The following is a 24,509-nucleotide window of genomic DNA, read 5'->3' as shown; positions in this document are numbered from 1 at the left end:
TCATTTTATGCCGCAACCTCTGGTGTTTATTACCCGTCGATGGTTAAGAAATACCAGGTAGCGGCTGTTGTTATCAAATATTTCCCTGTGAAAAATACTGCGAATAGGCGAATTATCCACGAATAATGGGTAGATACATTCCAAAGAGAAATCCGTCAATACACGAGTCCACGATAAATGAGACCCATGATAAAAGGGTTTACTGTAAATGCAATATGCTTATGTTTATCTTGTGCTCCTCTGAGAGTTGGAAACTGTTGGCTGACTGTTTGCCAAGGCTATGCTCAGGCCTTTAGCACTCACAGCTGAAGGCATCCCAGATCTGTAGATTTTTTCCATCACAAGTACTATAGCCACATTAGATGCAGAGCAATTTTTTTATACTTTAAGGCAACAACTGTATCTTATACATTGGCAAACATGGTATATAAGTGATGCCTATCCCAATGCCAGGTATGACCAAAATCCCTTGTTTACTTAAGAGTTCCAATGAATTGGTAAATACGACAGATACTGGTACTGTATACAGACAGACATCTCACTTGATGCACTTCCATACATCATGATGTACCAATGTACTGTACCTAGTTTGGTTAAAATCCCGTAAACTGTTTGGGAGTAGTTACAATGATGCAGTGAAGCATGACAGACAGACAGACAGAGACAGTGTGATACGAAACAAAGGAAAATACCAGTCCCTGACTTTGCTGGTAGGAACTAAGAAACACTGGGGCCTACACAACACTGAAATACAGGTAAATTACTCTAGGAAACTAAGGCTTTGGAAAATAATGATGCCATACATGTTCAGATTCCTGGCCTGAGGACAATTAAAAGCCTGTAAAGGTATTATGATTAAGGAATTGGTGGTGAGATACAGTATCAAGAGACCGGAGAAAAATTCAAAATAATTCAAGCCACATATATCGGTTAATGAAAAGAAAGAATTGAGAATTTAAATGAAAATATTAAAACACAAACAACAATGAATAGAATGTTAACCCCATACCAAAAAACCTTGTTTGCAATACATTACCAAAATCAAACAAGTAAATAATTGGTAATCAAACAGGTATATAAGAGAGGATTAAGAACACAACCTGAACTGTTAAACCAAAATAAGAAAATATAAGTGAAGTGACTAAAACCAAAGAATATGACATGAGAATAAGTTCAAATGGTGCAAAAGCTATTAGCTAATGGTGATGGGAAACCAACACTGCTAATTTAGTAAGTCCCAAAAGGTTAGGCTAAAGCATTGAAAATAACAATATATGAATACTATAATGATGAAAAATTCTACGTACTTAGCTGCAGGCTTCCGTTTCCCAGATGAAGTACTCTTCACTTTGGGTTTCTTCTCACTCTTTGGCTTACTAGGAGTTGTTGTGGCAGAAGCAGGAGTCAGTGGGACCCCCGTAGCTGGATCAACCTGCAAGATAAAATTTTTAAACACACAAAATTCAAGTTAGAATATTTCAAGAGCAGCTACTCATTAAATACGTGGGTCAAATGAAGGAGACATTACAAAAAATGCTACAATCCAATGATCGGTATGATGTGTCTATCATTAGTTACTCAAAGAAATCTGGCATTGAAGATAAAAGGATTTTTAAAGATATTAAACCATTACTGACAGGATGTGCTATTTCACTACCACTTTATCATGGTAACTGCATCTTTGCCCACTATACTGGCAACTTTATTTCCCTTTACAACCACAAGCGCAGGGATCCATCACATTTCAAGATGCTTCATTTAATTATTGCTCAAAAATCTGTGTACGTAGAAACAGAAGGAAAAGATGAATAAGACATCAGCAAGAAATGTTATATATACCCAACAACACTTTACACATCAAGTATAATATACAGGTCAAAAACAATGAATACATAGTGAAATTCCTATGAACAATCATACTCTACTAGTCTACTTTATAAATAACAGTGGACCTCGCCCCCTATTCGCGGTTGTGGATTCACGGCTTCACCTATTCGTGGATTTCTCTGTGGAATATATACAGGGGTATACACATTATTCGCAGAAAATTCGCCCATGCGCAGTATTTTTTCACAGAGAAATATTCATAAATTACTATATTTTCATATTTTCCCTGACTAAATGCACTGTTTGTGATAAAACTACTGTATTAAAATATTCAGGTATAAGCATTTTTTGAAGGTTTTTTGGCTTTTTGAACTATCAAAATAGGCAGTTATAAGCATTTACATAGGGGGTTTTAAGTATTAGCAGATTTTAGCTATTCACAGGGGTAGTGGTACACATCCCAGTGAATAACGGGGGGTTGACTGTATATTCTTCAGTACATCATTCTTTATTTGCAAAACATTCCTTAATAGAATGTACTACTTTCTTGTCTTTGCCTCTTTCAACCCTGCTCCTGTTTCTACTTTGATATATTTATCTACATTTGTAAGCACAACTAATTACCTATAAATGTTATACTATCCTCTACTACAAGTATTGACTCCTATTTCCCTATAATAAACATCAGAAACCTTTTCTTTTCATTTAAGCTTTTCCTAAGGTTAAGCAAAAATGAGTTCTCTCCTCTCCTTGCACTTCTGTCCTTAACTTTCTCTGCCTACTCTCCTATCATGTATGGTAATTATTTACACCCTTTTCCCGATATTTCTCAGAACTTGCTTACCTTTGTCTTGCTACTTCCTTACCACCCCTTTTCTGATCAAGTGCTCCTTATCCCCTCTAATCATATATCCAAACCGTCTCAATCTTACAACAGATTTCCTTATGTGCTTGACATTTTTAATGGAATGAACATTTTATACTACATGAGAAATCTGATGACTAGCTTTCAAGGACTCCTAATGTCAACAGAACTTCATTGTGCCAACACACTTGGGTTCATCTCTTCAAACTAAACTGATATATTTGGGGGAGATTTAAAAGTGCCAGTTCATACTCAGTCCTTCATTATAAATAAACATGATATTTTGATGATAAAATAAAGTTTGTTCATACTTACCTGTCAGTTATATATACAGCTGTATTCTCTGATGATCGACAATTTCAAAACTTACGACGCAGTGGAGATCAGGTGGTTAGTACCCATTCCACACGCTGGGAGAAGCGGGTATCAAAGAAACCATTCCCATTTCTATTCAGATTTTTCTAGGTGCCACTGTCTCCTGAGGGAGGTGGGGCGGCACTATGAATATATATATCTGGTTAAGTATGAACAAACTGTTTTATCATTAAAAATATCATTTTGTTCATGAGACTTACCTGTCAGATATATATATAGCTGAATACCACCATTGGAGTGGGGTACAGACAGAATAGATTTAGGAAAACACACTACAAGTAGATGAAAGATTGACACCTTGGTTTACCTGTTAGCATAGCTGACTTCGTGATTACTGTCACCCAAGTCCGCCACCTGCTTAACTAGAGTCTCCAGCAAGGGTGTGACCTGTATAGCTGGTGAGTTCTAGATGATCTGTCAATGAGGCGTGACCACAATGTGACAAGACCATATTGACTATACAATGAGGGCCAACAAGCAGTAAAAACAACCACCTGACCAAGCCTAACTAAGTTAGGATAGCAAAACTAAAGCTAACGAGTGGAAGTCCACCTCTGGTAGTCGACCCAACAACCATAAAAAAAACACTTCCAACCATTTTCTATAGGATGGATGAGTGTCATCCCCTGCCCCCAGGATTGTATCTGCGGAACGTATGGTCCTAGCGAGCAGCAGTTCTCGTGTCGTCTTCACATCTCTCAGGTAGTGGGGGCAGACACAGAATTGTCTACGCCAAAATGTGGCACCCAGAATGTTACTGAGTGATCATATTCTTCTGAAAAGCCACTGAAGTTGCAAAGCCTCACCTCGTGAGCATTGACTTTCAGAAGTTTAAAATCAGTGTCTTGACAGCATAAATGGGCTTTTAATCGTGTTCCTCAGGAAGAACGCCAGTGCATTCTTAGACATAGGTAAGACCAGTCTCTTCACTGAACACCATAGATTGTCCGAGGGGCCTCGACTTTCCTTCGTTTTGTCAAGTAGACCTTGAGAGCCCTGACAGGGCAAAGGACTCTCTGGCTCTTGACCCAGAATCTCAGCCATACCATAATTTTGAAGCTCTTGGGCCAAGGGTTAGACGGGTTCTCGTTTTTGCTAAAAGTAGGACTTAAAGTACAAACTAAGTTATGCCTTTAAAGCCTATATGCTTACTGAAGGCTTGGTTCGCTAACCCTCTTTGCAGTCGCTAGAGCGGTTAGGAAAAATAGCCTTTCTGGTAATGTTCCTCAATGTCGCAGAATGGAGAGGCTCGAAGGACTGGACATCAGGAACCGTAACACCACATCTAAGTTCCAAGAAGGAGTCCTTTGCTGAGGCACCTTCGTGGTTTGAATGACTTTCATAGATCGTGAAGGTCTTTGTTGTTAGTCAGGTCCAGGTTTCTATGCCTAAAAACGGATGATAGCATACTCCTATATCCCTTGATAGTCGGGACTGCTAGTTTGACTTCACTCCTCAGAAACAAGAGGAAGTCTGCTATCTGACTCACAGAGGTCGTGGTAGAAGAAATGCCCTTCTTCCACACCATCTCCTGAACACGTCCACTTCGATTGGTACAAATTACTGGAAGAGAATCTTCAAACTCTGGCAATAGCTCTACCACTGGATCTTGAAAAACCTCTCGCTCTGGCCAGCTTCTCGATAGTCTGAATGCAGTCAGACTCAGAGCGGGAGGTTTTTGTGGTACCTCGAAGTGGGGTTGTCTGAGTAGATCGACTCTCATGGGCAGTGTTCTCAGGAAGTCCACTAGGAAGGACAAGACCTCTGTGAACCACTCCCTCAAGGCCAAACGGGCGATCAATGTCATCCTCGCCCCTTCCGCGATCAAAACTTCCTGATGACTTCTCCGAGATTTTGAATGGGGAAAGGCATAAACGCCCATCCCCGTCCAATCCCAGAGAAGAGCATCTACTGAGATCGCTCCTGGATCGAGTACAGGGGAGCAGTAAAGAGGAAGCCTCTTCATCTTGGAGGCTCGCGAAGAGATCCACCAAGGGGCGCCCTCATAGCCTCCACAGTCCCTGACAAACCTCTTGGTGCAGGGTCCACTCAGTCGGCAGCAGTTGTTGTTGCCGACTTAGAAGATCCGCAGACGGGCGTTCTCCACACCTGCAACAAACCTCGTGAGGATCGTAATATTCGGCCCTGTGCCCACAGCAGGATGTCCTTTGCTAAAGCAAACAGGGACCGAGAGTGAGTTCCTCCCGTTTCTTTAGGTATGCCAGGGCCGTGGTGTTGTCCGAGTTGATCTGGACTACTCGGTTTGTGACTCGTCCCTCGAAGAAAAGTAGGCCATCTGAATCGCCCCAATTCTTTTGAGATTTATGTGCCAGACACTTGTTCCCTCTCCAGGTGCCCGACACTTCTTCCCCTAGTGTTGCTCCCCATCCCGATGTGGACGCCGTGGAAAACAACACTAGGTCGGGGTTCTGAAGGAGAGAAAGGCCTTCTGCCAACTTTGAGGATCGAGCCACCACCTTAGGTGATCCTTCACCTTTGGCGAGATCTTCAGAGAAACTTCCAGATCCTCCTTGTCCTGCCAGTTCTCTACAAGGAAGAATTGAAGTGGTCTGAGATGTAGTCTCCCCAGGGAAACAAACTTCTCCAGCGATGAAATGGTCCCCAGCAGACTCATCCATTCCCTCACCGGAGCATGTTTCTTTCTGCAGGAAGGCTGAAACTTTGTCTAAGCACTGCTGCTGTCTTCTTGAGATGGAAAAGCTCGAAAAGCCACTGAATCCATCTGAATCCCAGATAAACGATGAACTGAGTCGGGTCAGATGGGACTTCGAAATTCACCAGAAGTCCTAGGGACTTCCGTCAAATCCAACGTCGTGTGAAGGTCCTCCAGACACCTCGACATCGACGCAGGCTCAATGAGCCAATCGTCCAAATAAAGCGAGACTCTTATCCCTCCGCAAGGTGAAGCCATCTTGCCACATTTTCTCATTAACACCATGAAGACCATAGGGCTGTGCTTGGCCCAAGCAGAGCCCTGAATTGATATACCTGTCCCCGCAGGACAAACCTCAGGTACTTCCTTGATAGAGGATGTATAGGGACGTGGAAAGTAGGCGCCCTGGAGATCCAGAGAAACCATCCAGTCGCCTGGTCTTAGGCTCCTATAACCGACTGGGACGCCTCCATTTTGAACTTCTCTTTCAGAACTAAATGGTTCAACCTGCTGACGCCCAGGACTGGTCTCCATCCTCCTGACTGCTTCGGGACCAGGAACAACCTGTTGTAGAAGCCCGGGATTGTAAATCTGAGACCTGTTCCACAGCTCTCTCTCGAGCATCTGCTCGAGCAGGTCGAAAAGAATCTGCTGCTTCTCCTGCTGATAGGAGGGGCGACAGATCCTTGGGAATCACAACTGTGAGGGTAAGACGAGGAATGGGATCTTGTATCCTTTTTCGATGACTTGAGGGACCAGTTGTCCGTCCCTCTCTCTCCAGGCTCTTGCAAGAAAAGAGCCTGGCTCCAACAGGTGTCTGGAGATCCACAGAGTCACTTCTTGCCCTAGGTTTTGGAAGGGCTCTACCTCTGGAGAGACCTCTTCCTCGAGAGGACGATCTAAGAAGCTCCTCCACGAAAGGGCTTCTGTATCTTGGAAGCCTGCCCAAGGAAGAAGTCGAAGGGACTGCTGGACGTCTAGAAGACTGGGCCAGGAGGTCTTGAGTAGCCTTCTCTTGCAAAGTGGCGGCCAGTATCCTGACTAAGGACTGGGGAAAAAAGATGGCTAGGACATCGGAGCGAACAGCAACTCTGCCCTCTGTGAAGGAGAGACCGACTTCGCGGTGAAGTTGCAGTATAAGGCTCTCTTCTTTAAAAGCCCGTGCACAGAAGTGGGCAGCCAGCTCTTCGGAGCCATCCCTGACAGCCTTGTCCATGCAAGCTAGGACACTGAATAAGTCTCCCAGACTAATGGAGTCAGGCTTGAGCCTGCAAGTCCAGGACTCCCAGGCACCAGTCCAGAAAGTTGAAAACTTCCATTGTTCTGAAGAGACCTTTCAGATGGTGATCAGTTTCAGACAACGACCAGGACACCTTGCTGAAGAAAGGAGAGACCTCCTAGGAGCGTCCACAAGGCTGGCAAAGTCCCTTTGGGAAGAGGAAGGAACTCTCAACCAACATCCTCTCCCGTCTCGTACTAAATCCCTGCTTTCCCACTCAATCTTGACATAAGCAGGGCGAAAGAAGTCTTGTACTGGGCCTTCCTGGAGTCCATCCACTCCTGAACTTTCTTAAAGGCCCTCTTCAGAGAGAGACCTGGCCATCTTCACAAAACCTGAAGCCTTCTGTGACTTTGATGAGGTTAACTGCGAGGGGAGGCGAGCAGAGGGTTGAAACTTGTCCCCAAACAAGTCCTTCAGCAAAGCGTGTCAAGACCTGGTAATCGGAAGAAGCTGATGAAGTCGAGACTGTTCCTCAACTGCAGGTTCCGATGCGCTTGACAGCTCCCCTTCTTCAACGGAGGAGCAACCGAAGAGGTTGGAGAAACTCCGGGAGAAGTCTAAGCCCTTGCAGTCCAACTGAGAGTCGCAAAACCCGGGACTTCTGCTTGGAAGAAAGTCAGAGGAAAGGCGTCGGCGAAAATCTCGGCAAGAAGCGTCTTGACTGGCGTCCTGACGGCAGGAGGCGAGCAGCAGCAGGGCGTCTTGCCGAGCAGCATGAGGCGTCATGCTTAGCAGCATGAGCGTCATGGCGAGAAAAAGCAGAGCGCCAGAGCGAGGCGTCAAGCCTGGCAGCATGAAAGCGTCAGCAAGAGGTAATTAGCGATCCCTGCTGAGACCAGTAAAGCGCTGAGCCAAAGGACTTCTAGAGGGCGGCGAAGCATGAGAAGAAGACGAACGCGGAGAAGGAGAAGGGGGATGGTTTGGACCTCTTGATCGGCAGTCGGGAATCCTTCCGGCGACGACACAGATCTCTCCTTCTGGGCCATTATCGAAACCAACTGCCGCTGCATGTCTAGCAGAAGCTTCCGAGTAGGAGAAGTCTCCTTCTCAGGAGAAAGGCTGATTCTGTGAGAAGACGAGGGGCGAGGGGACGCCTTCTTCCTTCTCACAGGGGAAGCAACAGCTCTCTCCCCGGAGCGACTGGAGCGCTCAAAAGCGTCATCGTCCAATGACGTCCTGGTCCTCTTCTGCGGTGGGAGGGCGTCAAAACTCTCCGGAGAAGAGCGAAGAGCGCCACGAGAAAAGGGACGTGGCGTCCCCTTCTCTGGAAGCTTCTCTTCAAAGGTCGAGAGACCTTCCGAGATTCCACCCTGATGCGGGGAGGAAGATTCGGGAAGACGAAGCAATCCTGGGATTCGTGCCCGTGCGATGTTTGGCAGCCTGGGAAGCGACAACAGGACTGGCAACGAAGGGACGCCAGATTGGTGGGGGGTCCGCATAACCCTCTTAAGCGGCTTCGACTTGCCCACTCCTGGAGTCCTGGGAGTCCGGCAGAGGTCAGGCCTAGAGGCATTATATCGGCCAATCTGGCACCCCCTCCACAACACTAGGGGCACAAACACTATCACTGCACTTCACAGCACTTTGAAGAGCGCATTTTAGCTTCCAGGTTACGAATGGAAGACAATAACAGACAGGGCATCTCCTTCCGCAGACACAACCCCAGGGTTAGAGGGCAACACCACAGGGTTAGGAAGAGCTACGTCACGGGAGGGTTAGCAGGTGAGAAAACACTACCCTGACTCCTACTCACTGATACACTCCTGGAGGAAGACCTCCTGATCCTATCACGCTCTAACTTTCTCACATAGGAATCATAAGTCCTCCAACTAGCATCAGGCAAAGACTCACACTCCTTGCATCGGTCAAAACAAACAAACATGCCCCTACACCTCGAGCATACAGTGTGAGGATCTACCAAAATTTTCGGTAGCCTCACCTTACAGTCTTGCACACAGCAAACTCTATAACTAGCAGAACTACATTCTGACATCTTAATCAAGCAAAAAACAAAGCAAAATCCAAAACAGTCCACAATAGCGTATGCCTAGCCACAAGTCAAAGTCAAAAACCAAAAGTCAAACAAATACTTAAGTGACAACCAAGTTTACGAAATCAAAGACGGAGGTACTGAAAACAGGTGTTGACAGTACCGCGACAGAGAAAATCTGAATAGAAAATGAGAATGGTTCCTGATACCCGCCTCCCAGCGGCGGGAATGGGTACTAACCACCTGATCTCCCACTGCGTGTGTCGTAAGTTTTGAAATTCTGTCGGACTATCAGAGAATACAGCTATATATATATCTGACAGGTAAGTCTCATGAACAAATAAGGTATTTAACGTCAAAACAGATGCTGATTTACGTATGTCTGACTTGCAGTCTAGTATTGTACTGTGAGCACAGTTACTTTTTTTTAGTAACTAAAATGTTGATCAACTAAGGTTGGGTAAGAAAATGGCACAAAGTAAAAATATCCAAATTATCTGGTAATTATTAAGATAAAAAATCTAAGCAGTACAAAAAGGTCTAAGCTGAGCTAGAAAATGTTCTTGCCTTGATTATGGTCAAGAATTTTAACCCTTAATGTGTGGGAATCCTCATAAGAGTATCTATAAGAGCTTTTGGGTGATGGACAGGAATTCTCATAAGAGTATAAATATTATGCGCCATGCTGTTTGAATGAATTTAGCAGGAAAGAAGTTCATAGCACTTCAATGGTCCATAAATGACTTAAGGCAACTATAATACCTCGGCTCAGGAGAGACATCGATCAGTATGGCTTGGATTTCAGAGGAGGATGCACTGCCTCTTTGCAGCTACAGGACGTCTTTTTATTTATTAACTCACAAATATACCCAGGAATTGTTGTTGGTTTTAGTTCTTATCTTTCGTGATAGTAAGTCAGCTATAATTGTAATTTTGCAAAGAAACGTGCAAAGAAATATTAGAAAAAACATGTACACCTCACAAAAACTTACTGCATCTCCCCATCTCAGTAAATCTCGTAAATATTTTACAACAAATATAATCGGATTTTGTTACTGATTTTAGTTCTTATCTGTTATATTATGCGAGCTGTAAGTATAACTTTACAAAAGTTCTGGCAGTGAGAGAGACCAACTTACAATAGACCAACTTCTTTTCCTCCAACTCTTTATTCCATCTGCAAGTTAAAAAACTAAAAGAGAATGATAAAAGTATTGTTAGTAGCGTTATACTCTTGCATAAATCAGAAAGCCATAAACAACCGAACGGAAACTGTTGTTTTGCTAATAATCGTGATCGGATAACAACTGTTGTGCTTGTATTTCAACCATCGAACGGTAATACACAATTACTGTAGTTATGTTACAAATGACGTTAAGTACTGTACAATAGGACTGATATATTTTTTACACTATACCCTTATTCGCTTTGGAGAAAAGATCGGCAGGGAAATATACTGCTACAGTAACTTCTAAGATGCAAGTTGTAGCTGAAGCTGAGAAAACAATGTAAAAGCTGCCAATGACTATAAATTATCGTGCATCGGCAACATGGATGAAACTCGACTGTAAATGAAACTGGAGAGAATGTATTTTAATCAAAACTACTGGGCATGAAAGAATACAAATTACTACTGTTTTCATGCCGATAAAAGATAAATACGTAAAGCTCGTATTATGATGAAATCAAGAGAAAATAGCGAACGGAATCTTGATTTTTTTCTTTACAAAACAAACATTCCCCCAAAACGGCCAGCCGCGATTCCCGAGAACGTCATATATTAACGAAAAAAATAGCTAAATTAGTTTCACAACGAGACGTATTAAGTTATATTTCGACTTAAAAACACTTCATATAACGAAAAATATCCTTGTCCCAAATAAATAAAGTATCTATATTCATTTACGCTAACTAGAAGCTAGAAGCAAGAAAAGCACTTTGAACTTAGTCAAAAGCGGCGAAATAAACACTCACGATATCGATTCAAAACAAAACACTGATTGCAATTTATAATACAAAAAGCAATATGAGAATATAAATTAATTGGAAACAATGTAGTAAAGCATAACTTTTTAAAAGATCCATGAAAAAGATGCACATTTATAATGGATGTTGATGTTTGTATAATACTGTATAATGTGAATGGAGTTCAGTATCATGTAGGCTGAGGCTACCAGTTTGTTGATGCAGCACAGTGCGCCACCAAATCGGCGACCTGATGTAGTGGATTAGCGACCGACCGGGAATTTGAAAATCAGTGCGGAAACACTAGTAATTACTCTAGCCGAAATTTGTGCCAGATTACTGATTGTTCTGGACTACTGATTGCCGGATTAGTGATGGTCAACCTGTACCATTAAAATTTCTGAAAGGTTACCGAAAAGATAAAGGTTGCTGTGAGCGCAACCAGAACTCAATGTTTGCATTTTTTCAGCTGGGCTTCACCAGGTATAAGATGATTTCATTGATACAGAATTATTCCTCAAATAGTCTACTTGATATGAAGATATGCCAATAATATATAAAGTAAAAATGGTTTTATTACCTTTATCAGTTTATTTCATACTGTGAATCTTTTCAAGTATGTCGGTGGTTATCACATAGAGACCGAGGCTAGCGTACCGATAAACGTCACTTAGAATTCAAGGTTTGACTTTTAGAACGGTAGCACTGTATATGAAGACCCCCAATTTTTGGGGCTAAATTTTAGGATTTACAGGTCATCTTATATGCAGAAATATACAGTAATAATAATAATAATAATAATAATAATAAATAATAATATAATAATATAACTGATGTCTTTTCTATCCTCCTTATGATTCGCCAGGCTCAGTGATGTTAGTCAGTAACTGGCGATATTCATGTTGGAAAAGGACAGTGTGCGGAATATTGGAAGTCTTTATTACAATATTCAATCAAAAATCGTTCGTCTGGGTTCAGGTTCTATTGTAGGTACCGCCGACATGTTTCGACCAGCTCGTTGGTCATCCTCTGGATCGTGGTTGCAGGAGGTCTGAAGAAACGAGGTGCTCAGGTTGGTATTTATAGGGGAGGTCATGATCGGTGCTGAATTATGATTGGCTGCCCGGGCATGCATCAGTGCCTCGGGCGGAGCCTTCCCATCCAAGTTCTGTTTTTCTTGCTTGTGTCTGGGCGTTGTAAATCTGAGGATGAAGAGAAGAATTTCGATCCTCGGATGCCGAATTTGATTTGCTCTGCGCTATGGGGATCGCTTCGATGCATGTCTCCTGGCTGCCGTGGGGAGGAGAAAGGTTTTAAAAGAATGTTGAGTGTTGGTTTCTCCTTCCTAATGTGCAATGCTTCCAAGAGGCGTGGCGGCCTGGTCGGTAATTTGGTCCAATTACTGATGTTCGTGATTATGTCTTTTCTTGCTATCCTCTGGTTATGGACGGTCCTGGCATGATTAAAGCCCCTCCAGGAAATCCTTTGGAGAAACGCATGGTGGTCATACCAATGTAAGAACCAGGCATCCTCGGACAGGGCATGAGTACCGGTATACCACGTTGGTTTTCTTCAAGGGGTCCTGCTGAGGGGGCTGGGTTGTTGAGCATAACCAGGCTGCCGTCTTTCTGCTCTTGTAATAGATAACCAGATGTATGTTTCTGTTGAGTCAACAGGGCTGAAATTATTCTTGATGATGTTTTTGAGGGCGTTAATCTTCTTTATATTTATGATGAAATTGCCCTTTGTAGAAGAGGCGAATCATAAGGAGGATAGAAAAGACACTATATAAGATAAATTCGCATAATACAGCCATCCTTTTTAATAAGACCTGTTTAAAAGAGGGTCTACTCCCTTAATAATAATAATAATAATAATAATATTGTAGTTTATTGTTTGCACACTGACAATTGCTGTTTACTCACGCAAAAGTAATGGTTACCTTTGGCTTTCCATTCTATCCCAGCTTATTACATGATTTTGTTTGTTTTATATTGAGTTTTATACCATATAACTGGCCTTCATTATTCACCTTGTATCATGCATGCCTCAACAAACTTCAGCGCACTTCATGCACTTATTAATAAACTTCAGGATATAAGAGTGGGGGGATATGTTTTAGGATTACTGTACTTCAAGATTTCCTTACAGGTAAGCAGCAGCAAGTTGCCGTTGATGGCATCTTCAGTAAACCAAGACCTGTTGTGACTGGAGTTCAACATGGCAGTATCCTTGGTCTGCTGTTATTTTTAGTGCAGAGAATGATATGGTCATTGGCCTGGAAAACAAGATTGTTCAGTATGCCAATGACGAAACACTTGAGGTGTAATAAAGTCTCCACTTAAAAAAAATGAAGCTGCCCTTAGTCTCAATTGTGACAAGAAGCAGATTGGTGAATATTGTAGTTGATCGGGTATGAGCCTGAACTCCAGTAAATTGAAAAAAATATTGATCAACAGATATCAAACAGATTTTCAACGCCATCCTTCCCTTCAGGTGGATGGAACTCTGCTGAATGAGTCTGAAGCTGTAACTATTCTTGGTGTAACTTTTGACTCACATCTTCCTTTGAGAAGCAGCTAATGAAAATGTCAGTAAATGCTGCAAGAAGTTAAGCATAGTATGTAATGCCTCATAAATTTTTAACAGCAATAATATCAATGCAACCGGTTTTAGATTATTTGTTCTAAGTTTACTGGAATACTATTCTCTCATATAGATGTCTGCTTCTGGCAGATTTCTCTATTTTAGATAAGAGTGGTTTTGTGGCGGTAGGTTTCTGTTTCGTAACTTTAGCAGTTATGACTTGGACCATCGATGGATGGGGTCTTGTTTGTTAATTTTTGAAGTTGTATTTTAACAGAGATCTTTCACATTCACAACTGATCCTGATCCTCTTTACCTGCAAAAGCAACCAGATTTGATGAACAAACACCTGTAGGTAGTAAATGTGCCTCACTGTCCAACTTCTCAGTTCCAGAGGTCCTTTATTCCTCACACCACTGGACTGTGAAGGAGTCTCCCTGGATGTTGTGCAACTGGAGCTTCAAAAGTCCAAGCGAAGGTGCAACACATTGCTCCCCTAAGGTAAGTCTCCTTGTATTTTAACAATTTACTTACATTTTTTATCTATTCAATTTTTTTTTATTTTTTCTTTTCTAATAACTAATCTCTTTTTTCTGTAGCTCATGTTCTCAATCATAATAATAATACAAGAGCCAAGTATGTACCAACAACCTTATCCATGAGGTTTGCAAGGATTGGTTGGTTCATCAGTCACTTAGTTTGGGCAGCAACATTCCTACAATAGACGTTCAACTTCCCCTGCTGGTGAATTACTGGCTGCCTGACTTGCCTGAGGGCCTAGCAACCACATCTGCCTATTCTATCATCTAGTATTTCTGCCACTTACACCTCCACCACCTGCTGAGGCTGGCTCTTCTGGGTCAATTCTCTGCTAGTGATTGACTCGTTGTGCAGAAATTTGATGTCGCTTTATGTCTTGATGAAACCCATCTCACTGCCTGGCTTTGTTCCTGTTCCCATTGTTGCTTGCCAAGTGATATTACCGTTTCCATTGCTTTGACCTCTTCAGCTGTGTAGTCGAAAATGTATCTACTGTATGTGATTTTTATGCTTTGCTGACCCCATGTATCTGATCACTGGTCCTCCAAAGGTATAATACTTTGCCCATGTGCTCAGTAACTCCCATGGACCCCGATGCTCCTGGCTCTTCAACTGCTCCTGTATACTTGGTCATTCCAGCCTTTAAGTAATATCCCATGCCCATGAGGAGTACAGCATTTATGGTCTCCATCTTAAATTCCTGTATATCCTATGTCATATCCTGCTTTGTTTACCCACCAACTACAACTTTGGCTTTGGCACTTGCCCCAACCTTAGGTGCATTATTCACTTCTGTCCACAAATGTTTCACCTCCAATAACCTTGCTTGCTTTGGCATCAACTACTGAACCTCTCCTGGTTCCTATTTCGTATTCAGTACCCGACCAGCTATGATTGGTGTCTAATTGTGGTGCCCCGCCCACACAGTCCTCTCTCGTGTCCTCCAACCTCAACGGTTCAGTTTTGCTATTCCAATGCCTATTGGCTCTCCTTCTGCTGCTATTAGGCCAATAACCATCCCCCAACCTTTGCAAGGTTCCATCAACCCATGAGCTCAGAGCCATCAAATGAAGTTGCCTTTAAGTTGCAAAAGGTCTCTGGAAAATTGTACTTCTAACCCCCTCAAACACCTCATCCCAAACTCACTCTTTCAAGTGTCCTTCAGACCCACCCTTCCTTCATTCTTCCTTAAATTGTCCTTCAGACTTAAAATGGCCATTGAGATCTGTTTTCTCTTAAAGGGGTTTAAAGTATTTGTGGATTTTAGTTATTCGCGGTGGGATGTGGTGTCAGAAGCATTCCCAAAAATATATGGGGTTTACTGTTTTTCATTGGCGAGGGTCTGAATCAATCATCCCTAATCTTCAAAATTCATACCTTAGCTACTTTACAATGGAGAGAAGTTTCCTGGCACATCTGCTATTAACCCTTTCACACTCAGCATCCTCCCTTGGATTAAACAAATGTATGGAGATGTCCATTATCAGCAAAAATTCTTGGCAAACTCCTTACTTTACAGAATCTCTCCTTATTTGCTAGTTACTTTTGCCAATTTCCCATTATTTCTTCCCTCTCGATTAGACTTTTTCCTCCTTTAATTACCTTCTGATTCATTCTCCATCCTAAATAATTCAGGTTATCTTATGATCAAAGGTTATGTAACAAGACTGTTCCACAATAAAACAAGGTTTTATAAAAATCCATTTATCATAACTTGTAGTCCCCTCCCATCCTCCCTTCGGATGAAGATTTGCCCAGAAATATTAAAACTGCATCTCTTCAAGGGGGGTGGAGTTGGTCTGGCAAGCACCTAGCTGCATTCTGCACAGTCAGGCTATTTTATGACTAATGAATTTGCACAAAAATATGAAGAAAAAAACATTACATTGCTTTAAAGTCACATGATCATGTATGTGTAAATGGATGGCCAATTAAATTTCAAGGGTAGGCTAGTCCTGGCTAACCATGGGATGTACCATTCCCTTAACAAGATTCTGCAGTTTTCCACTAAACCCCTTTGCACTGACTAACACATTTTGACAAGACAATGTTCACACTGTAAACACGATTACTGTCTAAAAAACATGCTACCCCCTTGCTGGTCAAATTTTTCCCCTTTTTCCTTTGAGTGCAACTGACCTTTGTAGGATCAAGAGGTGTCCCAGGAGGTGCAACAGCAGGATCCATTAGAGCAGCTGGTGGAGCTCCTGTCCCAGTGTCAACTGGCAGTGGGAGACCATCGGGACCAGTAACAACAGCTGCAGCTGCTGCACTCTTTTTACTTCGAGATTTTTTCGAGGATGAGGTGCTGAAATAAAAAAAAAAAGAATACAAGTAATATTCACAAGATTACTCACCCCATTCCACTCTTATAACATTCACGCTTGATCTTTGTAAACTCGATACAGCATAATTCTGTTTCACCATATCCCATAACTTTCATCTTGAAATGCCGGGTTACCTTAGGTTCGGGTTAAGTCATTCCAGACTTATGGCGCTTGCCTCATGGCACAGTTACCCAGACTTAAGGCATTTAGGGTGCCGTAGCTGCGCTGTAAGTGCCGTTAATGGCGTTGTAAATACTATTTATTCCCATTATAATTATTATACTTCAGGTTACAGTGATTTTCAGCTTACGGCGCACCACCGGGGAAGGAACCCCTGCCGTAAACCGGGGACTGTCTGTACAAGTATATCTTTGATACATAAAATGTATATATAATTTTACCAAAACTCTATTATAATAATCATAAGAACAATTCGTTACACTTTGTTAAATCTACAACACAAATATATACAAGTTAAAAGGCACCTAATTTTTAAAGTACTAAACAATGGAAACCTTGAATAAGATAAATGTATGAGTTTCATAGTGCACAGGATGTCTTTTAGTCACATTTTACCCAAGTAGTAATAAATTAAGCTGTAGTTATTTAATACAATTCAACATACTTTGTTTTCAATGACTAACAAAAAACAAACTTATCAGAAGAACCCAAATATATAACATGGTTACTTTCTCAAATAAAATGGTTATACCCTTTATGAACCTATTAGCAACAGATATCTATCAGTTGAACCTATTAGCAACAGATATCTATCACATCAAAGTATAAACAGGCCAGCACATGCTTTTCTAGATAATTGTGCAGATAAACCCCCCTCTCTCTCTCTCTCATGGCCGCAATGAAAATAGTGTTTAGACAAAATATAGACAATATATTTCTATCCCAAAATGTAATATGATTAATTGATGTTCGAAAATTATAAAACAATTTTGATACATTACAAAACACTAATCTTAAACAGGAAGAATTCAATGACTATGTTAACTAAACCACATGCATTTCAGGTAAAGTTAGTACACTAGACACATTATCTTTACATGCTGACAGAATATGAGATACTACATGGGTTTAATTTCTCTAAAGAAAATTTCAAGAAAATTTCTCATTGTTAAACACATTTATTTTGTCTCAGACCATCATCTACTTTTGGGTTCTAATATACATAGCCTATTGGCATCAAACTGACCTATTTTTTGGTTATACCAGAAAGCATTTTTTTTAGTTTTCTGTAAAAGAAAACTATTGTGCTGGCTTTGTCTGCCCATCCGCTCTTTTTTCTGTCCACCCTCAGATCTTAAAAATTACTAGGGCCAGAGGGCTACAATTGATATGTTGATCATCCACCCTCCAATCATCAAACATACCAAACTGCAGCTCGCTAGCCTCAGTAGTTTTTATTCTATTCAAGGTTAAAGTTAGCCATAATCATTCTTCTGGCAACGATATAGGATAGGCCACCACTGGGCCATGATTAAAGTTTCATGGGCCATGGCTCATAGAGAATTACACCAAGACCACTGAAGGATAGATCTATTTTTGGTAGCCTTGATTATACGCTGCAGTGGCTGTACAGAAAATTTGATTGTGCCGAAGCAATTTCGGCACATTTTTATTATTTTTTTTTTTTAATATCAAGCCACTAGCTTGGGATACCCAATACCCTTTACACTTCAAAGCCTGGAATATTAATAGGTTTGATGAAAAAGTATGAACCTAACTGCTAAAGAAATGACTAAGTAACATATATGAATCACAGAAAATAGCACAAAATACCATGAAATATTAAATACAAAATAATTCTATATATAAAAGGCAATTCAAAGATTGCTCATAACTTTAGTAAACATGGGATATCACCACATGAGGATCACTGGATGCCAAAGATGTTGACAGATATGACTTCAGCTCCTTAATATGGTTAGGAAGATAAATTTTTCACCAGTACCATTATCATTTTTTCATTATAATCAAGCAGGTTTAGCAGATCATGTGAGGCATATTTCACTTCAATAATCAGCCTCGTGAAGGATTTGTTCTAAATGTGGGGTAAAACTTATTACATGACAAACCCACAGACATAGAGCTAGAAGAGAAGATAAACAAAAATGACAATGCACAAAGGACCAAACAGATGCCATAAAAAAATTTTTGTGCTGTCAACATTGCACTAAATATAGTGCATTCTAGAAGTTTTCTACACTGTGAGATCACCTTCTGGTTGAGAGACAAGGGAGCCAAATATGATGTACTGGGCAGATCATTCATCCCCTTGGTAAAATGAAAATGAATCAACAAAAAAAAAATTAAATCAGGTTTTTATGTAGGTCAGTAATTGAACAGAGGCATTACCTATATACAAATAAGCCTAATATTTTGCAAGGACGTTTTGCTATTTCATCAGCAGGACTACTGCAAGACAAATTTAAATGTATGTTGACATAGATCTATAAACAAAAGAAAATCAATTTTCATTACTAAGAATTAACAAATATATCCCATTTTAATATGAAGTGTACACCACCTTAAAAAATACAGCTTCAAAAGTGAAAGAGAGATGCACAACCGTGGGATGTGGTTCATAATTTTCATGGGTTCTTGCATCTACAACCTTTATAAGGCTTAAAATTAGCTGTCCAGAGCATGGAACTTTGGTTAACAACTAAATGGACTGGCAAAATTTTGAAAAAGAAAAAAATACATTTTGCCAACATCACTGGAACAGGAAGAAAGTCTTCACTTTACTTTTCGCATAAAATCTAAATGTTCACACAACATAGTTAACTTGTTCAAAATACCTACTGTGGCATTGGTTCAGCATTAAAAATTTCAGTTCTTTAATTAACAGATTATATAATACAAGGAACTTTTATCTCAAATCACCAGTAATAAAATCTGTAACAATATTTCAGCCACTTGACATCATGTACATACTGAACTTTGTCCTTTGGCATCAATAACAAAATAGCTTAACTTCGTGTGAATGGATCCAGTTACACTAACTTCAAAGCTCTCCTAGTAATAAAATCCCACTGTGCATCCCTAAGTCTCACACTCCACTAATCTGGAAGACATCATTCTGCAGGGTTGTGTTGCTGTGCTTCCCACAATAATATTTTTTCCTACTACTCTGATACAAGCCATTCTTCTCTCTACCACACAGACACATGCACGCACGCACAAACAATCACGATACCGCTCTAATACAATAATTGGATGGGATTACACACAGCTCACATTTCATTGTAAAGGTGATCAAAGGACTCTTCTAAATGAAAAATGAGGGCTAGCCATGGGGGAAGGGGAGGAAGGTGAAATTTCTACTTATCTATAAAATCAATTGACTACTCTCTTAAGACAATGAACCCCATGTTTAGCCTTGCTGCAATCCAGCCTCTTTTGCCACTGGCCCAAATATGAAATATACCTATAGTGGGGACTGAATATCTCCCCACACTACTGTAATTATTTATTACAGTACGGGTATGTTAGTAAAAAATTAAACCCATGAAATTATAAATCATCATTTCTTTACAAAAATTTTTGAAAAGATGACACAACTAACATTAAACTGTAATTAGCACTGCTCTTATACTGTAATTTTGAACTTCACCTTGAAATCTCTATTACCTTCAACTTTAAAAACCACTACTACATCCCTCATAAAGACAACATATTTCCTATAGCTCAAACAAACCCAACCCTCACTAGATATGATGCCTTTAACAATTCTTACCACAACATATATCATATAGCTAGTATCCATTTTGAAAGATAAGAAACTCTGAGTACTTCACTTGAGTTTTAATACTTGAGAGCACCACAGTTTTCATGAATCTAGTGGCCTGTATACCCACCAAAAAGAATACTATTGTACCAACTATTATCATTAAAAGGCTGATCTTATAATATTCTTTTTCATTAAGATAATTCGACAGAATTATCTGCCATCTCACTCATACTCAGTTTTGTCAAATTGACAAATTAATGTTACTCAAAATGGTAAAAGAAGTCATAAAGGAAACGAGACATCTACTGTTAAGAGAGTGCATGAAAATATTCACTAAAGAGAGATGATAGTCAAGCCAAACAAAAACGATGTCAACAAAAAGAAAAAAATTAAACAAAAAGACAGCTGCTTCAAAAAAAATGAAAGACCAAAAGCAAAACGCAAGCAAATCATACAAGCAACAGAAATATAAAACAGCTACCTCTTTGTGTCTCTATAATACCTAAAGAAAAAGGGCGCAATCAAAGTGGCCCCTACTAACCACAACAAGAGCAGGATGAAATGCAGGAACTGAATAGCCTACCTTTTCTTTGGTTCTTTGGGAGGCTTGGGTTCCTTTGGCTGGCGAGGCGGTCTGAGGGAGTGAGCGGCAACAGTTATATCTTAGGTACAATAGTTTTGAGCAACACCAACTTTCATGTCAATTTCTTATAAGTGTTGCTATGCTGATGTCAGCCAATCTCTTATTATCTATGAAAAAGAATACTCCAAACTAAAATACCTCAGCCCATTTTTGAGAATTACAGCTTAAACCGCTTAATCATCCACTGAGCAGGCATCTCGATGCATTTTCTACAAAACCCTCAATGTTCACCAGAATGTTAAACTTGTAAATCTACCCAATGCATGATACACAGCTAAACTGCTGATTTCCAAAAGATAGCGTATGGCTGAACAACATGATCCCAAAAGATAACATACACCCTTATTGTACCACCTACTAGTGAGTTAGTTCTGAGACATGCAAAGAAAAATATTTACAGTATGGTTGCAGAATTTAAACAAATGACCTCAAGTCCATGTAATACATTCTGTAACCTAAGTTACACCATCCTTACAAACAAATAGGAAAAACACACAACCCTAGATAGATGTGCAGTACACAACGTTTTCATGAATTCCCAACAAGAACGAGACATTTTACACGAATGGCAAGTCAACGTAGAGCAAACACTATTAACAACAACTCATGTTTTAAGAGAGATTTTTATGGTCCTATGTGAGCTGTTATCTAAGAGAAATTGCTTTTACACTTAAGAATACAAACCGCAAAGTAAGCACATTTCAGAAACAAAACCTAGTATGTAATTTTTATTTTTTTTTTTTTACTTCAAAAAATGTTTCTTATATCCTGCAAAAAATAAAACCCCCTCTTGGAAAATGTTGCTGCCATCAAAGCAACTTAAGTCCCAGTGAAGGTTAAGGAAACATGCTTTACAAAAAACTTGCAACAGCACTAATTCAAAGCCCATTTATAAATTCTCCAACCTCTACCAAAGTCCCATTTTGAATTTGGGCACTCTGCGTATATTTGTCATACAAAAATACTTAGTGCACTCTTATATACATCATCCAGTTAGCCAACCTAAGTGCTATTAAGCCAAATCCACTCCACTACAAAGGCTTACACATTCTCAAGTTTATTTTCACTAATAACACCTTACAAAGACAGGCAACAGCAAAGGCTCCTGCAAAAGCAAGTGTAGTATTGAAGCTGAATCACAAATTTTGTACAAACAAAGATTTCATAAACACCCACCTGGCTTTCTTGGGTTTTGGTTCCTTGGGTTCTTTAGGCTCTTTGGGCTTCGGTTCCTTTTTGGGTTTCGGCTCCTTCTTTGGTTTGGGCTCTTTTGGAGGCTTTGGCACCTTTGGGGTCTTCGGTTTGCTGGGTCGTTTCTTGCTCTTGTTGTTGTTGTTTGGGGACTCCTCTACTAACGTAGTTGGGGGCTGCTGCTGTAGTCAAGAAGAAAACCAAATATTACAAAAACTTATATAAAACCAATTAAATAAGTAGTATACAATGCAAATTTCATCACAATAGTATTATTGGTATTTTCTTAATATTTATTAATTCATTACTTGAGAAAGAAAGGAAATTTTGCAGAGAAAGCTGGATGCTTTAGCACTAGTGATACAAAGATCTATGAAAGTCTTTGCAAGAATGAAAGGGTAGTGACTGTATCTGGCAGCAGCTGGAAGATACAGTGCTGGGAAGGAGGTGTACTTTTAGTGTAAAAAGCACTGGGGATGGGTGATAGAGTATTTGTGTTATAGTCTGGGTAGGGCGAATAAGGAATTCCCTTGTTGAAAAAAAGTGATAAAGTATTTGTGTTATAGTCTGGGGGGGCGAACAAGGAATTCCCTTGTTGAAAAAAAAAAATGTAATTTTTTTATTAAAAAAAATTATTGGCTCAGCAGTGCCTAGTGCCTAAGTGAAAGTTTTCTAAATTAGAGCCGTGATTTTAAAACTGATACTAAACCCACTTGTCTTCAGATATTTTCATTGGAAACCTAATTTTTTTCATAAAATAAAAGTGACGTGGCCTAATTTTTTACCTGCACTACCAAACCTAAGTTTCCATGACATGTGGTCAGAAGTCCTTTTACTGGTTCAATCAAACCAACCATCTACTTTAAGAACCATCTTGCTAAAGTTGTCAATGTGATAAGACAGTATGGAAAGCCAAAGCAGACACAATATAGTAAATGGCAGGTCTCAAGCGAAACTATTGCAAGGGATTAACTTTAAGGGAAAGACTTAAATGGCTTTTTCTACCTGGCCACAAAACCAACCATCTACTTTAAGAACCATCTTGCTAAAGTTGTCATTGTGATAAGACAGTACTGTATGGAAAGCCAAAGCAGACACAATATAGTAAATGGCAGGTCTCAGGCAAAACCATTGCAAGGGATCAACTTTAGGGGAAAGACTTGAATGGCTTTTCTACCTGGCCACACTGTTGCGATCTTGGAGTGTTTGACTAACTATATTTCAGGGGTTTATATAGGAAACCTCAAGTGTGACAAGAAAAAAAAAATTGTTGTACATGTGAACACATTCTGGGACCAAAGAATCCCATCTCACTGGTCATGAATTCCTATTTTGAACACTTCGTCCTCCCTACTGAAGCTACCTCCACTTCCCCTTACTTTCTCATCATAAAATGAAAAAAATAAGGGATAGGGTTGGAGAGGGGGAGTGGTGGTGGGAACAGCCTACATGATCAATAGGTCTATAAAGACAGACACTTTGGTCTTATAAAACAGGGATTCACAAAGCCCAATAATTCATAAAATAGTGGCACTGATAATTATGTGGAAGGAAAATTCCCTTCAAACCATCCGATGGCAGGTAGGTACATGTTGTAACAGGAACTGACAAGTACCCACAAACAACCTAAAACACACAGGATGATACCCTTGAAGGCTGTCTGTTAAACAGTAGCATGCAAATGGTAAGGGGTTAAGAGGTGGATGAAGATTAACGCATCCAATCTTTACCCAACAATAGGATTAGGTCCACCATGACAACTGGACCAAGCAAGAATACAGTAGGCCGTTGACTGGCGAGGAATTAATTCACTCAAATTTGAAAATACTGAACTGGGAAATATTTCACAAAAAAAAATTCCAGGATCTTAAAACCACAAAACTAATGATATATACTCAATAGACCAAAAACTCAGTAAAGCCTCAGTTTAATGCATATACTTGAAACTTTTTCCTATGTAACAGTAGTTGAAAATAAAAAGATGAAAAACCTGCTCCTTACCAAGACACAGCTACAATCACTATCTATAATTACATTATATATATATATATATATATATATATATATATATATATATATATATATATATATATATATATATATATATATATATATATATATATATATATATATATATATATATATACACACACACACACACACACAAGCAGTCCAGTTATCGGCAGGCTCAGTTATTGGAGATGTGGTTTTTGACACTTGTCTAGAGACGAAAATCTGTGATTTTAGCGCGATGTGCCGATTTCACTTTCTCTCAGAGCCAATAATCATGTATTGGCGCATATATATATATATATATATATATATATATATATATATATATATATATATATATATATATATATATATATATATATATATATATATATATATATATATATATATATACAGTCAACCCCTATTTACCAGGGTTAGGGACCAGTACCACAACCACCAGCGAATGCAGAAAATCTGATATATTGGTGACCCCCTCTAAAA

At 40.0% G+C, this 24,509-nt stretch overlaps 1 protein-coding gene across 14 annotated transcripts in view; it reads right to left on the bottom strand.

Annotated features, from left to right (window-relative positions):
- Positions 1-24,509, bottom strand: part of kis (kismet) — a 154,507-nt gene that overhangs the window by 56,492 nt on the left and 73,506 nt on the right. For 5 of the 14 annotated variants that reach the window (XM_067119536.1, XM_067119580.1, XM_067119629.1 and 2 more), the window contains 4 exons: positions 21,999-22,195; positions 20,763-20,813; positions 16,244-16,412; positions 1,308-1,432 (listed from right to left, as the gene is read on the bottom strand). In XM_067119536.1, the coding sequence (XP_066975637.1) occupies positions 1,308-1,432; positions 16,244-16,412; positions 20,763-20,813; positions 21,999-22,195 (542 nt within the window). The remainder of the gene's footprint in view (positions 1-1,307; positions 1,433-16,243; positions 16,413-20,762; positions 20,814-21,998; positions 22,196-24,509) is intronic. The other 9 variants (XM_067119586.1, XM_067119623.1, XM_067119638.1 and 6 more) reach the window with 3 other exon arrangements.

This window comes from Macrobrachium rosenbergii, chromosome 2 (assembly GCF_040412425.1).
Source record: "Macrobrachium rosenbergii isolate ZJJX-2024 chromosome 2, ASM4041242v1, whole genome shotgun sequence".
NCBI lineage: Eukaryota > Metazoa > Arthropoda > Malacostraca > Decapoda > Palaemonidae > Macrobrachium > Macrobrachium rosenbergii.
Note: the sequence above shows the minus strand (reverse complement) of the source record. Positions and strands in the feature narration are given on the sequence as shown.